Below are 16023 nucleotides of genomic sequence, written 5' to 3' on the forward strand. Positions count from 1 at the left end.
TCCCCAAATAGAACAATCCATTTCTAAATAACCCCAGTTATCCAGATGTCCGTTTTCTGAGCCATGCAGGAGGCTGAATGACAGCATTGCTAAAAACTGGAGAGCTTCCAAAGCCCAATAGACTCTATTTCATATGTCCATGGAAATCAGGTTGATTATTAACATACAAAAACATCTCTCTTCACTGAGCAGTTGGAGGAGTGCTCTTTGAGTAGTGAAAACATAAAAATAACAGATGGTAGGGACAGTAGGTTAGGGGAGGAGGGAAAACAGTGAGTTACAGGTAATGGGTCAACAAGCACAACTGTGTGGTCTCAGAAAAGGAGAGATTCACTTCATGATTGCATGGAGACATCTGGGCTATGGAGGAGCCGGAGTCCTTATTCTCACAGCACAAAGTACCAAGCCGTCACTGAGCTATGAAGCAGTTACTCATGTGGAGTGGAGAGCGGGGGAGCAGCCAGTACACGCTGCTGTCCTGAGCAGGGTTATAAAATAGCAATGTGATGATAAACTAACACTGGGAGCAGCGTGTGGGGGTAGGAGCCTCTGGGATGAGTCACTTGGGGTTATAAGACTCCCTAAGTGATCAACAGATAGAGAGGCAGTCCGTAGCTGTCTAGTCTTGGAGACCTCTCTCCATAAAAGATCTATAAAGAACCTAAGAATAAAATCCCCCAAAGTCAGCTGGACTCACAAGTGTTCTCATCTCTACCACCTGCCCCGCCCCTGAAAAGAGGCCCCTCTCTCCGTCCTTGTCTGCAGAGGAACCTCTGTTCTTCCTCCTCTAGGTTGTCCTTGTTGCTCCTTCCCTGTTTTGCTTCAGGGTGGTCTTGAAATGCTTTCTCCTCCACCCTCTGAGTGTCTGTCTCATGTGGCATGTTAGCATGGAAGCCCAGGCGCCTACATGGGGCTTGCACATGCACAGCAACCCGCCAGCAGCCTGGCACAGCCCGAGGCAGACATCTGCCAGAGGCTCAGGGAACCCCGGTCAGAACTAGGGCTCCTGATCACTGCAGTGGTCACTGCACATCCACTCCCAAGCTTCTTTTCCATCCCTACAGGCAACCCCCGAAGGTATGTTAGGAACAGGGAAAGAGATGAGGGCATTCTTTATCGGTAGAACAAGTCACTGACAGGAAAAGAAAACAAACCAAATAAAAGAAATAAAACAGAAAACTCACAAATCAGGTGATAAAGCAACACAGCCTGCTGGCATTAAATAAAGGCCTCCCAGAGCAGTGACAGGATGCCTTCTGCCCCAGCTCTCTCTTGTCTGGGGCCGAACACAGTTTTCATTTTCCAGTGTGCTTACAGCTTCGCACAGAGCAGTGCGATTTGCTACTTACTTGGGCTTGCTTGCACACTTTGAAAGGTTCGAGCGTTTCTTGGTAGAACAGCTGGTGATAAGCCTGTAGGTCAAACCAAAAGTACACACTGTGCTTCCACAGCTGCAGACGGAGAAGGACAGAGATCACCACCCAGTTAAGAGAGGCCCTCAGAGCTGCACCTCCACTCTACACAAGCACCCACTCTCATGCTGCTACCACAAATCAGCCCCCACTGAGGCTGGCCTCCATTTTTTCATCACAAACTGGCAATATACAAGATAATATTTACTGCTGTTCTCAGTGGAATGTATTTGTGCATGCGATCATCCCATAGAGTTGGTCATTAAAGTAGCAAATGTTTAAAACTAGTAATGAGTACAGAAACAGCAATGGTTCCAGTTGAAATATAAAGACCATGCATTTGTGGCATGAAAGGGACCTGAGGGCGTTCTGATATACCAACATATGATAAGTGCACGTCACAGGAGAACTAATATTAACTACTGGGTCACTTCGACACTGCTCATTGGGTCATATGCCCATTGATCATGATTTAAAAACATTACTGGAAATCATCTTACCTCTACTCATAACACAAGGTTGTTAGAATTATTAAAAATCAAGTATTAACAAAAGTAAACTAAATATGGCTTATTAAATTGAGATTGAATTGTATGATTAGCCATTATCAGTACTGTATGTCAATATCTATCTGTATTTCACTTTTCTTTGTAATTTTAGTAAGGTGGTAGACCAAAGAGAAGTACAATTTGGGCGGATGGTTAAAGATTTACTAAGTGTGGATTGAAATTTATCAGATGGGAATCTAAACATTAGATATATTTATTTGATCACCACATTAGTTCAATGCCACTTATTTTTAAATCAAGTAAAATAATAAATCCAGATTTTAAATAATTATTTTCTACCTTGTTCCCTGAATTCTCGCAAAATTTGGTAAAGAAGAATCCAGCTCTGTTTTCTACGTATAAAGATTGCAACAAGTTTTCCATGTCAAATCCTCCCAAGGCTCCAACATTTGATACAGTTTTAACCTAGAAAATAGAACAGAAGTTCATTATCTGCCTGAATATAACGGAAACTTTATAGCGTTGTACAAAGTGAGGTTTGTGAATTCTGCTGGGCTGTCATTTTATTCCTGTAGTGTATAGATATAATTAATGCAATGTGTTAGCATCTGACTGTCATGTAAGATTCATTTATGAAGCCCAATTATGGCAGGAGAAGCCATTCTATTACAAACCAATCTGATTCCAAGCCTGATGTTAGAGCAAATCCCTGACCTCAATTCCTTCCAAGTCTCAGTTGGTGGCCTGTCTCTACATATTGGCTGTTATTTTAGCCTTGAGGTGCTGCTATTCTAGCTACAAGTGGGTTATAAAAAGAACCATCTCCAAGGCCTCTGGTGGCTGCTTGTTAACTGTGTGTGGGGAGTATCCCTTTTTGGACAGTTTCGCCCCCACAGGTCACGGCCTCCAGAGTGGAGATGGCTTTGGAAGTTCTCATAAACCTCGCTGTTTATGACTTCTCTGCCAACAATACTAGCAACCCTAATACCTGCCTTGAAGCAGGGAGGGCTGACTGTTTCTCAAGCACACAGTGACCCCAGAAAAAAAGAGGGGAGACTGTTCATGTAACATCATGATTTGTTTCTTGGAACTCAGATTTCTTTATGCTCCCCCGAACAAAGATGGTGGGGACAGGTTTAAGTAAGATTTTTACTGCCTTTATTAAACTGTCTCTGCCTGCTAAACAAATTCTGAAATGAGAATACAATCGTTTTTATTTAATATCTAACATTTGAAACTGAAATATCCTTATTTTAGTAGGAAAAAATCCTAATTATGAGAAAATGAGAACTATTTACTTAAGATAATTGTGCAGAAATAAGTGTTCAGATCGTGTGGGAACTGCAGAGTCTTAGGGCCATGAGAGCTTCCTCTAATTCGTTTTTATGCCCTGCATTAGATGCTTGCTGTCGAAGCAACTGTACTCTGGAAACCCTACCTTCATTAAAAACAAGTGCGATTTCCAAGACATAGCATCCAGTGTTACTCTAGTCAAGCGCTAAAAGCTTGACAGGAGGACTACGGTCTTATTTGTGTCTGAGGCAGCAAGACTAGGCCAGAGCAACAGCTTTGGAAAGAGTGATCGGTGCAGGACTGGGCAGAACAATACTACAAAAAAACCTAGGTGAAGACTTTGTGGGAAAATTCCTTTAAAACTAAAAATCAAAACATGTTGCTTAGTAGAGAAAAAAATACATATGTTTTAAAAAAAACTCAAGTCTCTAAGATCAGAGACGTTGGTTGATTAGATGAAGAACGCGGTCCTTAAACACTCACATTCATCTTCTCTGTGTAAGTGTATTTCCTCTCCAGTTGGGGCTTCAGACACTCGGAGATGTCCGTAAAAGATGTCAAGCGGACCACCGTGGTGCTCTCTGGTAGCCTCTTTGACCTAAGTAATAGATGTGAGAGCAAACCAATCAGCTGAGGGCTCTGCCTTCTCACCGTCCGCCTGCATGGCTTCCGAGAACCCGGAGTTAATGTTGAAAGCATGAGTATATCCCTGAAACTGACCACAAATCTGTTCCGATCCCTTCTCCTCCTCAGAGAATCTGGCTGGAGACTGGGAGGAAGGAAATGAAAGCTGTCCAGATAAAATGTTCAATGGTCTTTACATTCAGGTATATTACACTGAGGGGGAAGTCCTGCTAACACTAACAATTGAGTCCAGCTAGATCACAGGATATCAATTATTTCTGTGTACCAGAAATGGACAGAGCAAAATAAAATGCTCCCATCCAGAAAAAAGGAAAATATTTAAAAATCAAAATTTTAACTTTATCTTCCACATCCAGTGACTTTAGACAATTAATTATTCTTCCTTCCTTCCTTCCTTCCTTTCTTCTCTCCCACCCCCTCTCTGTCTCACTGTATATCTTGGTTAACCTGAAACTCACTGTACACACTACCTTAGGCTGGTCTCCAGCTCACAGAGACCCACCTGCCTTCCCATCCCTTTTCTTTTCTTTTTTCAAAATAATAATTACACAAAGTGCTTTTATTGTCCTCAGAGAAATCTGGAAACAACAACATAATATATGCAATAATTTTCAGAAGGTCAACAACAAAAATCCTCCCTCATCATTTATTTCATTATATATTTACTCTGTGAATCTCATACTTTTATACAATGAACTATGGTCACCTCTGCCTCCCACTTATCTCCTTCAACTTCCCCCAAGGCCTCCTGTTCTTAACCCATGTCTTTTTTCCCTTGTTCAACCCAGATGGTGCTGCCCTTGTGCACGTGGGCCAGGGGCCGTCCATGCCCACCAGTGGTTACACCTGATCCTCCTCCTCTCACAGCATCAACTGACGACTGCTCCTCACTGAGAGAAAGATACGATCCTCTCCTCAGCAGCAGCCACGCTACGCTCAAGGACAGCATTTCATGGCCCCCCCTAGCCCCAGCTCTTAAATGCCTCTGTCTTCTGTCTCTCCATGGTGTTGTCTGAGTCGGGTAGGAGTGTCATAAATATGTCCCCTTCTGGCTGAGCACTCAGGCTTTTCTTTGAATACCTTTGATCAGCCATGCATCTCTGTACTGACTATAGTCAACTGTAAAGGGAAATTTCTCTGATGAAAGTAGAGAGCAGTCCAGGCCCTGGTTCAGATCCAGTCTCCACCCGGGACAGCAGCTGAAACAGTTGTCACTCTGAACTGTCACTCTTATTCTATCTTTATGTCTCACTTTTAGTGTCATACACTGTAGCCCACACTGGCTTAAAACTCACCATCCTCCTGCCTCAGCATCTTTAGTCCTGCCACCATGCCCAACTATGTGTACATTTTAAAAAGAATAATTATGGAATGTTATTCTGCATTTAAAGAATAAACTATGGATAATACAACAACTTGGATGGCTCTTATAGGAACTGTGCTGGATGAGCAAAGTCAAGTTCTAAAGATTGCACTTCCATGATTCCACTCATATACCATTGCTGGACTGCCAGAATTATGAAAAGATCCCTCATTGTCAACAACATGGGCTACCAGCATCATGGGTTACATGAATGTCACTCTCCCATTTCTGATTCTCTAGTTATTTAAGGCTCCCAACCCTGGCCTGAGCACTGAGGACTGAGCCCAGCACATCATGCATACATGGCAAACATGGCAACACAAAGGTAAGTGCTTGCTGGTTTTTTGTGTGTTTGTGTGTGTGTGTGTGTGTGTGTGTGTGTGTGTGTGCGCGCGCGCGCGCGTGCGCACGCCTGCCTGCCTGCATGCATATGCACCACATGCATGGCTGGTGTCTGAGCTGGTCAGAAGAGGGTACCAGTCCTCTTGGATGGAAGTTAATAGATGGTTATGGGCTGTCATGTGGGTGCAGGGAACTAAACCTGGGTCCCCTAGAAAGAGGACACATGCTCTTGCCCACTAAGTCATCTCTTTAGCCCTGTTTTTGCTCTTTATTTTGAGGCAAGGTCTCAGTATGCAGGCCAAGTATGTCCTGAACTCACTGGATAGACCAGACTGACCCTGACCTTGTGATCTCCAGCCCAGCTTCTCAAACAACTGGGCTCACAGGCCTCTGTACCAGGCCCAGTTTTCTTCCTGACAATAACATGCACATTTTACCTTTCTCAAAATAAAAAAGTAAAAGAAAGGTGATCTATTCTGCTTGGTTCACTTTCACCTTCAAAATATTTTCCAGGTACTACCACTGATCTTGAACTCGTGAAGTCAGTATTTGTTGTTAGCCAAGCATTAACTCGCCCACTCCACCTTAGATCCCCATTGTCTCCCATGGCACTGTGCTGCTCCAGGCAAGTGTTGTCCACCCCAAGACCCTTTTGTGTCCCTTCCATTCTCTTACCCATTCTTCCTCTACTAGAACCTCAGTAGCCCAGTTTTCCTGTGGTGATTCCCAGGTTTCTAGATGACCCATGTTGATAGCTCATGTACTTTCCTGGACTCCAAACCCTTATTTCCATGTCTTGGTCAAAAACATCAGGAGTGAAACTTAATGTAGCACTGGGTTTTTATTATGGTGATGTTGACGTTTTAACACCTAAAATCTGAGTTGGCAAGGACGTGGGAACCTGGAACCCGATACACTTGGTGTGAGCCAACAAGAGGGCTTAAACTCTACACTCCTTCATTCCTTCTAGTACTAAGTAAATGCACACCCGTGCCTCATGCTAGACGATTTGCTGCATCACTCGGGTAGGTTTCGCCCATACCTCCCCTCCACTCTCATTTTTCTGTTTCCAAGTACAGAATCGACAAAATCTCATGTAAAATGGCTCTCGATAAAAAGTTCGACTTCAATGAGGATAAATCCCATTTCTAAAGTCTATCTGCAATGCACACCAAAGGTAGCATAGATCATGTTGGAGAGAGTGTCATGGAGATGAATGTATACCCCATGTATACTAGAAGGTTAACAAATCACTACAACTCCTGACAAGATAATTATGTGATTCCTAGAAGAACTTAACACTTCCAAAATTATCTTCATACATACACATGTGTGAGATACAGAAAAAGAAAAAAAAATTAGCCATCTAGAAATTGTCTGCAGTAGCAACAGGAGAAGAGACATATAATCAGAAGGACAATGACTAGCCTGGCAGAGACGGGGAGTTGGGACAGGACAATATCTTCAAAGTGCCCAGGAAAGTACCTGAGGATGGGAATGATCAGCGCAAAGGGTCTGGCAAACAGTGTGAGCACAGGAGCCAGCCTGAGAGGCCACAGACTGCCAGGACTCCATTTGTAGGAAACACATGGGGAGAGCACTGAGAGTTAGGACAGGCTTGCCAGGGGTTGGGGGAAGGGACCATGGTGTGGCTGCTAAGGGACACAGGGCTTCTTGTTGGCATGATGAAATGCTCAGGAATTAGGCCAGCAAGCTGGCTCAACAAGTAAGGGCCTTGTCACCAGCAAGGAAAGAATAGATTACTCCAAGTTGTCCTCTGATATCCATGTGTGCTACGTCACAGGCACACATGCACATACGTGCATCCACACATCTACATACATACCCACATGTACATGCATGTAACCACACATATACATACATTCATACACATGCTCATGCATGCATCCACGCATATACATATATATACACACATGCACATGCATGTACCCACACATATACATACATTTGCACACCTACACACATGCACATGCATGCACATGCATGCACCCACACATATACATAGATTCACACACATGCACATGCATGCATGCACACACACAGTCAATAAATAAATAAATACTTAAATAAATAAATAAAATAAAAATTAGTTTAAGTGTTTAGGAATTATATAGTAGTAATGGTTGGTTGATTTTGCAAATATACTGAATATCAGACTGTACACATTTAATATTATGTACATTTCTAACTTTGTTGTTATATAACTTTTACTTCAAAAAAGAACAAATGTGAAGCAATAAATTACTAAACAAAGAATTGATATCAAAGGGTATTCTTCAGGATAAAGGAAAAAGGTCCCTCTGGAAATACAGTAAGGTGAGGAAACACCAAATACAAATAGTGCACTGGGCTAAACATCACCAATGTTACTCAGGGTCTTTGAGCTCTTGACCTGGAGAAGAACTGGCTTAGAAGGGAGCTAACGAGTGTGAGAAAGGAGCCTCCTCAGATGGTCGGCCTGTGGCTGCACACAGGCGCCATCTCTCTACATGGACTACTCTCTGGGACTCTTCTAACTTAGAGTGGGCAGGTCATTCATAAGCCTCTAATGCACATTACTGAATCCTAAGGAGATGAATATATATATATACATATATATATATATATATTCTTATACATACACACACACACACACACACACACACACACACACACCCAATGATCGAATCTAAAGCAGTAGTATCAAAAAGACTGCACCTACCCTTTCTCAACCCTGTCGTCCTTAGAAGAAACTGGGCGCACAGACTCATTTCTCCCAAATTTTTGAGTCCCTGCATTCATTTTTGATAATTTCTTAGATTTAGATGGTTGAAATAAACCGATTTCTTCTCCCTAAAAGTGAGAAGATAGTGAAACGGAAAGTGAAATAAGCAAAATGAAAAACGAATAAAATTCTGCATGTACACCTCAACTTGCTATGATCTCTAGCTTTCAAGCCTTACTCCACTTCCTCCTCAATATCCCAGTGAAGTAGAAATGCTTCCCTCCCATACACTGGCATTTTATGAGACCAGCAGCGTGAAATACAACAGCAATTTAGATGGTAAGAGGAGCCAAACGCTTGTTAGGTCCTGACTGCCAACACTATGGAAGCAGTCTCTCTTGGGGAAGAGCTTGTCAGCAATCCTTCCTTCTGGAACAGAACAGGTTTAAAACTTGCCTGGGAAAGCATCAGCGAATGGGAGGCCAGGGGAATAAAACGCAGGTGCTGGCTTAGCCATAGCAAAGGTCTACAACTTAATTACCACTGTTTCTTCCTTTTATGGGCATGTTATGATAAAGTCACTTTCCCATTCTTAAAAGTTTCTAATGGTAGGAGCTGGAAGGATGGCTTAACAGTTAGCAGCTTAACTGGTTGCTCTTCCAGAGGGCCCAGGTTCAATTCCCAGGATCTACATCAGGGCCCACAACTGTCTGTAATTCCAGCCCCAGGGGATTCAAGGCCCTCTTCCAGCATCTATGGGTGTAAGGTGTGCTCATAGTGCAAAGACATATATGTACAGGAAACACCAGGCATTAAAAATTAATAAAACAACCAAACGCCATCTGGAACCCTGGTGCACAGAAGCTCCCGGAAAGGGCGGCACAGATCTTCCTGGTTGCTGCCGCCGCGGAGAGCTCGTAGGCAGCACCCCACAAGCAAACTTGAGCCTCGGGACCACAGGTAAGACCAACTTTTCTGCTGCAAGCGACCTGCCTGGTGAACTCAGGACACACAGAGGCAAAATTCCTCTAGGACCGGGCACTTCCGGTGGTTAGCAGGGGGGGATGGGGAGTCCCAAACCCGCGGATCCCTGCCCGCAGCAGCTCTCTGCTCCCAAACCCCGTGGGAGAGAGACCTCACCCCCTGGTCAGGTGGGCACTCCTGAGGCTGCAGAGCGGAAGAGACCACCAACACTGCCCACCCCTGCTCACATCCCTGGCCCAAGAGGAAACTGTATACGGCCTCTGGGTTCCCGTAGAGGAGGGCCCAGGAGCAGCAGGTCTGAGGCACCGCCAGAACCTGAAGGGACCTACTGGATAAACAGTTCTCTGCACCCAAATCCCGTGGGAGGGAGAGCTAAACCTTCAGAGAGGTAGACACACCTGGGAAACCAGAAGAGACTACACTCTGCACACATCTCTGACGCCAGAGGAAAACACCAAACGCCATCTGGAACCCTGGTGCACAGAAGCTCCCGAAAAGGGCGGCACAGATCTTCCTGGTTGCTGCCGCCGCACAGAGCTCATAAGCAACACCCCACAAGCAAACTTGAGCCTCGGAACCACAGGTAAGACCAACTTTCCTGCTGCAAGTGACCTGCCTGGTGAACTCCAGACACAGGCCCACAGGAACAGCTGAAGACCTGTAGATAGGAAAAACTACACGCCCGAAAGCAGAACACTCTGTCCCCATAACTGGCTGAAAGAAAACAGGAAAACAGGTCTACAGCACTCCTGACACACAGGCTTATAGGACAGTCTAGCCACGGTCAGAAATAGCAGAACAAAGTAACACTAGAGATAATCTGATGGCGAGAGGCAAGCGCAGGAACCCAAGCAACAGAAACCAAGACTACATGGCATCATCGGAGCCCAATTCTCCCACCAAAGCAAACCTGGAATATCCAAACACACCAGAAAAGCAAGATCTAGTTTCAAAATCATATTTGATCATGATGCTGGAGGACTTCAAGAAAGACATGAAGAACTCCCTTAGAGAAACACAGGGAAACATTAATAAACAAGTAGAAGCCGACAGAGAAGAATTGCAAAAATCCCTGAAAGAATTCCAGTAAAACATAAATAAACAAGAAGAAGCCCATAGAGAGGAGTCACAAAAATCCCTGAAAGAATTCCAGGAAAACACAATCAAACAGTTGAAGGAATTAAAAATGGAAATAGAAGCAATCAAGAAAGAACACATGGAAACAACCCTGGATTTAGAAAACCAAAAGAAGAGACAAGGAGCTGTAGATACAAGCTTCACCAACCGAATACAAGAGATGGAAGAGAAAATCTCAGGAGCAGAAGATTCCATAGAAATCATTGACTCAACTGTCAAAGATAATGTAAAGCGGAAAAAGCTAGTGATCCAAAACATACACGAAATCCAGGACTCAATGAGAAGATCAAACCTAAGGATGATAGGTATAGAAGAGAGTGAAGACTCCCAGCTCAAAGGACCAGTAAATATCTTCAACAAAATCATAGAAGAAAACTTCCCTAACCTAAAAAAAGAGATACCCATAGGCATACAAGAAGCCTACAGAACTCCAAATAGATTGGACCAGAAAAGAAACACCTCCCGTCACATAATAGTCAAAACACCAAACGCACAAAATAAAGAAAGAATATTAAAAGCAGTAAGGGAAAAAGGTCAAGTAACATATAAAGGGAGACCTATCAGAATCACACCAGACTTTTCGCCAGAAACTATGAAAGCCAGAAGATCCTGGACTGATGTCATACAGACCCTAAGAGAACACAAATACCAGCCCAGGTTACTGTATCCTGCAAAACTCTCAATTAACATAGATGGAGAAACCAAGATATTCCATGACAAAACCAAATTTACACAATATCTTTCTACAAATCCAGCACTACAAAGGATAATAAATGGTAAAGCCCAACATAAGGAGGCAAGCTATACCCTAGAAGAAGCAAGAAACTAATCGTCTTGGCAACAAAACAAAGAGAAGAAAAGCACACAAACATAACCTCATATCCAAATATGAATATAACAGGAAGCAATAATCACTATTCCTTAATATCTCTCAACATCAATGGCCTCAACTCCCCAATAAAAAGACATAGATTAACAAACTGGATACGCAACAAGGACCCTGCATTCTGCTGCCTACTGGAAACACACCTCAGAGAAAAAGACAGACACTACCTCAGAGTGAAAGGCTGGAAAACAACTTTCCAAGCAAATGGTCAGAAGAAGCAAGCTGGAGTAGCCATTCTAATATCAAATAAAATCAATTTTCAACGAAAAGTCATCAAAAAAGATAAAGAAGGACACTTCATATTCATCAAAGGAAAAATCCACCAAGATGAACTCTCAATCCTAAATATCTATGCCCCAAATACAAGGGCACCTACATATGTAAAAGAAACCTTACTAAAGCTCAAAACACACATTGCACCACACACAATAATAGTGGGAGATTTCAACACCCCACTCTCATCAATGGACAGATCATGGAAACAGAAATTAAACAGAGACATAGACAGACTAAGAGAAGTCATGAGCCAAATGGACTTAACAGATATTTATAGAACATTCTATCCTAAAGCAAAAGGATATACCTTCTTCTCAGCTCCTCATGGTACTTTCTCCAAAATTGACCATATAATTGGTCAAAAAACGGGCCTCAACAGGTACAGAAAGATAGAAATAATCACATGTGTGTTATCGGACCCCCACAGCCTAAAACTGGTCTTCAATAACAATAAGGGAAGAATGCCGACATATACGTGGAAATTGAACAATGCTCTACTCAATGGTAACCTGGTCAAGAAAGAAATAAAGAAATAAATTAAAGACATTTTAGAATTTAATGAAAATGAAGGTACAACATACCAAAACTTATGGGACACAATGAAAGCTGTGCTAAGAGGAAAACTCATAGCGCTGAGTGCCTGCAGAAAGAAACAGGAAAGAGCATATGTCAGCAGCTTGACAGCACACCTAAAAGCTCTAGAACAAACAGAAGCAAATACACCCAGGAGGAGTAGAAGGCAGGAAATAATCAAACTCAGAGCTGAAATCAACCAAGTAGAAACAAAAAGGATCAGAGAAAGAATCAACAGAACCAAAAGTTGGTTCTTTGAGAAAATCAACAAGATAGATAAACCCGTAGCCAGACTAACGAGAGGACACAGAGAGTGTGTCCAAATTAACAAAATCAGAAATGAAAAGGGTGACATAACTACAGAATCAGAGGAAATTCAAAAAATCATCAGATCCTACTACAAAAGCCTATATTCAACAAAACTTGAAAATCTGCAGGAAATGGACAATTTCCTAGACAGATACCAGGTACCGAAGTTAAATCAGGAACAGATAATATAAACAACCCCATAACTCCTAAGGAAATAGAAGCAGTCATTAAAGGTCTCCCAACCAAAAAGAACCCAGGTCCAGATGCATTCAGTGCAGAATTCTATCAGACCTTCATAGAAGACCTCATACCAATACTATCCAAACTATTCCACAAAATTAAAACAGATGGAGCACTACCGAATTCCTTCTATGAAGCCACAATTACTCTTATACCTAAACCACACAAAGACACAACAAAGAAAGAGAACTTCAGACCAATTTCCCTTATGAATGTCGACGCAAAAATACTCAATAAAATTCTGGCAAACCGAATCCAAGAGCACATCAAAACAATCATCCACCATGATCAAGTAGGCTTCATCCCAGGCATGCAGGAATGGTTTAATATACGGAAAACCACCAACGTGATCCATTATATAACAAAATGAAAGAACAAAACCACATGATCATTTCATTAGATGCTGAGAAAGCATTTGAAAAAATTCAACACCCCTTCATGATAAAAGTCCTGGAAAGAATAGGAATTCAAGGCCCATACCTAAACATAGTAAAAGCCATATACAGCAAACCAGTCGCTAACATTAAACTAAATGGAGAGAAACTTGAAGCAATCCCACTAAAATCAGGGACTAGACAAGGCTGCCCACTCTCTCCCTACTTACTCAATATAGTTCTTGAAGTTCTAGCCAGAGCAATCAGATAACAAAAGGAGGTCAAGGGGATACAGATCGGATAAGAAAAAGTCAAAATATCACTATTTGCAGATGATATGATAGTATATTTAAGTGATCCCAAAAGTTCCACCAAGAACTACTAAAGCTGATAAACAACTTCAGCAAAGTGGCTGGGTATAAAATTAACTCAAATAAATCAATAGCCTTCCTCTACACAAAAGAGAAACAAGCCGAGAAAGAAATTAGGGAAACGACACCCTTCATAATAGACCCAAATAATATAAAGTACCTCGGTGTGACTTTAACCAAGCAAGTAAAAGATTTGTACAATAAGAATTTCAAGACTCTGAAGAAAGAAATTGAAGAAGACCTCAGAAGATGGAAAGATCTCCCATGCTCATGGATTGGCAGGATTAATATAGTAAAAATGGCCATTTTACCAAAAGCGATCTACAGATTCAATGCAATCCCCATCAAAATACCAATCCAATTCTTCAAAGAGTTAGACGGAACAATTTGCAAATTCATCTGGAATAACAAAAAACCCAGGATAGCTAAAACTATCCTCAACAATAAAAGGACTTCAGGGGGAATCACTATCCCTGAACTCAAGCAGTATTACAGAGCAATAGTGATAAAAACTGCATGGTATTGGTACAGAGACAGACAGATAGACCAATGGAATAGAATTGAAGACCCAGAAATGAACCCACACACCTATGGGCACTTGATTTTTGACAAAGGAGCCAAAACCATCAAATGGAAAAAAGATAGCATTTTCAGCAAATGGTGCTGGTTCAACTGGAGGTCAACATGTAGAAGAATGCAGATCGATCCATGCTTATCACCCTGTACAAAGCTTAAGTCCAAGTGGATCAAGGACCTCCACATCAAACCAGATACACTCAAACTAATAGAAGAAAAACTAGGGAAGCATCTGGAACACATGGGCACTGGAAAAAATTTCCTGAACAAAACACCAATGGCTTATGCTCTAAGATCAAGAATCGACAAATGGGATCTCATAAAACTGCAAAGCTTCTGTAAGGCAAAGGACACTGTGGTTAGGACAAAACGGCAACCAACAGATTGGGAAAAGATCTTTACCAATCCTACAACAGATAGAGGCCTTATATCCAAAATATACAAAGAACTCAAGAAGTTAGACCGCAGGGAGACAAATAACCCTATTTAAAAATGGGGTTCAGAGCTAAACAAAGAATTCTCAGCTGAGGAATCCCGAATGGCTGAGAAACACCTAAAGAAATGTTCAACATCTTTAGTCATAAGGGAAATGCAAATCAAAACAACCCTGAGATTTCACCTCACACCAGTGCGATTGGCTAAGATCAAAAACTCAGGTGACAGCAGATGCTGGCGAGGATGCGGAGAAAGAGGAACACTCTTCCATTGTTGGTGGGATTGCAGACTGGTACAACCATTCTGGAAATCAGTCTGGAGGTTCCTCAGAAAATTGGACATTGAACTGCCTGAGGATCCAGCTATACCTCTCTTGGGCATATACCCAAAAGATGCCCCAACATATAAAAAAGACACGTGCTCCACTATGTTCATTGCAGCCTTATTTATAATAGCCAGAAGCTGGAAAGAACCCAGATGCCCTTCAACAGAGGAATGGATACAGAAAATGTGGTACATCTACACAATGGAATATTACTCAGCTATCAAAAACTATGAATTTATGAAATTCGTAGGCAAATGGTTGGAACTGGAAAATATCATCCTGAGTGAGGTAACCCAATCACAGAAAAACACACATGGTATGCACTCATTGATAAGTGGCTATTAGCCCAAATGCTCGAATTACCCTAGATGCCTAGAACAAATGAAACTCAAGACGGATGATCAAAATGTGAATGCTTCACTCCTTCTTTAAAAGGGGGAACAAGAATACCCTTGGCAGGGAATAGAGAGGTAAAGATTAAAACAGACACAGAAGGAACACCCATTCAGAGCCTGCCCCACATGTGGCCCATACATATACAGCCATCCAATTAGACAAGATGGATGAAGCAAAGAAGTGCAGGCCGACAGGAGCCGGATGTAGATCGCTCCTGAGAGACACAGCCAGAATTCAGCAAATACAGAGGCGAATGCCAGCAGCAAACCACTGAACTGAGAACGGGACCCCCGTTGAAGGAATCAGAGAAAGAACTGGAAGAGCTTGAAGGGGCTCGAGACCCCATATGTACAACAATGCCAAGCAACCAGAGCTTCCAGGGACTAAGCCACTACCTAAAGACTATACATGGACTGACCCTGGACTCTGACCTCATAGGTAGCAATGAATATCCTAGTAAGAGCACCAGTGGAAGGGGAAGCCCTGGGTCCTGCTAAGACTGAACCCCCAGTGAACTAGATTGTTGGGGGGAGGGCGGCAATGGGGGGAGGATGGGGAGGGGAACACCCATAAAGAAGGGGAGGGGGAGGGATTAGGGGGATGTTTGCCTGGAAACCAGGAAAGGGAATAACACTCAAAATGTATATAAGAAATACTCAAATTAATAAAAAAAATTAATAAAACATATCATTTCAACAAAGTGTAAGGTGGGCCATGCACCAAGTGCAGTTGGGAGCCATTGGGCAGGCTCTAAGAAGAGAGATCTTTAAGACAGAGAACAGTGGGCAGGGGAGGGGACACTCTAGCAACAGGGACGGACCATCAGTGATGGGGAAGACAGCAGTGTTTAGG

At 42.6% G+C, this 16023-nt stretch overlaps 1 protein-coding gene across 10 annotated transcripts in view; it reads right to left on the reverse strand.

The window, feature by feature from the left end:
- Window positions 1–16023, reverse strand: part of Rgs22 (regulator of G-protein signaling 22) — a 120215-nt gene that overhangs the window by 48485 nt on the left and 55707 nt on the right. For 5 of the 10 annotated variants that reach the window (NM_001447182.1, XM_087558647.1, XM_087558645.1 and 2 more), the window contains exons 11-14: window positions 8287–8417; window positions 3698–3812; window positions 2261–2386; window positions 1350–1412 (exon numbers count right to left, since the gene is read on the reverse strand). In NM_001447182.1, coding sequence (NP_001434111.1) covers window positions 1350–1412; window positions 2261–2386; window positions 3698–3812; window positions 8287–8417 — 435 coding nt within the window. Of the gene's footprint in view, window positions 1–1349; window positions 1452–2260; window positions 2387–3697; window positions 3813–8286; window positions 8418–16023 lie in introns of all 10 variants that reach the window. The other 5 variants (NM_001447183.1, NM_001447181.1, XM_087558646.1 and 2 more) reach the window with 1 other exon arrangement.

The sequence above is a fragment of the Rattus norvegicus genome, chromosome 7 (assembly GCF_021556685.1).
Source record: "Rattus norvegicus strain SHRSP/BbbUtx chromosome 7, alternate assembly SHRSP_T2T, whole genome shotgun sequence".
NCBI classification, from domain to species: Eukaryota; Metazoa; Chordata; class Mammalia; order Rodentia; family Muridae; genus Rattus; species Rattus norvegicus.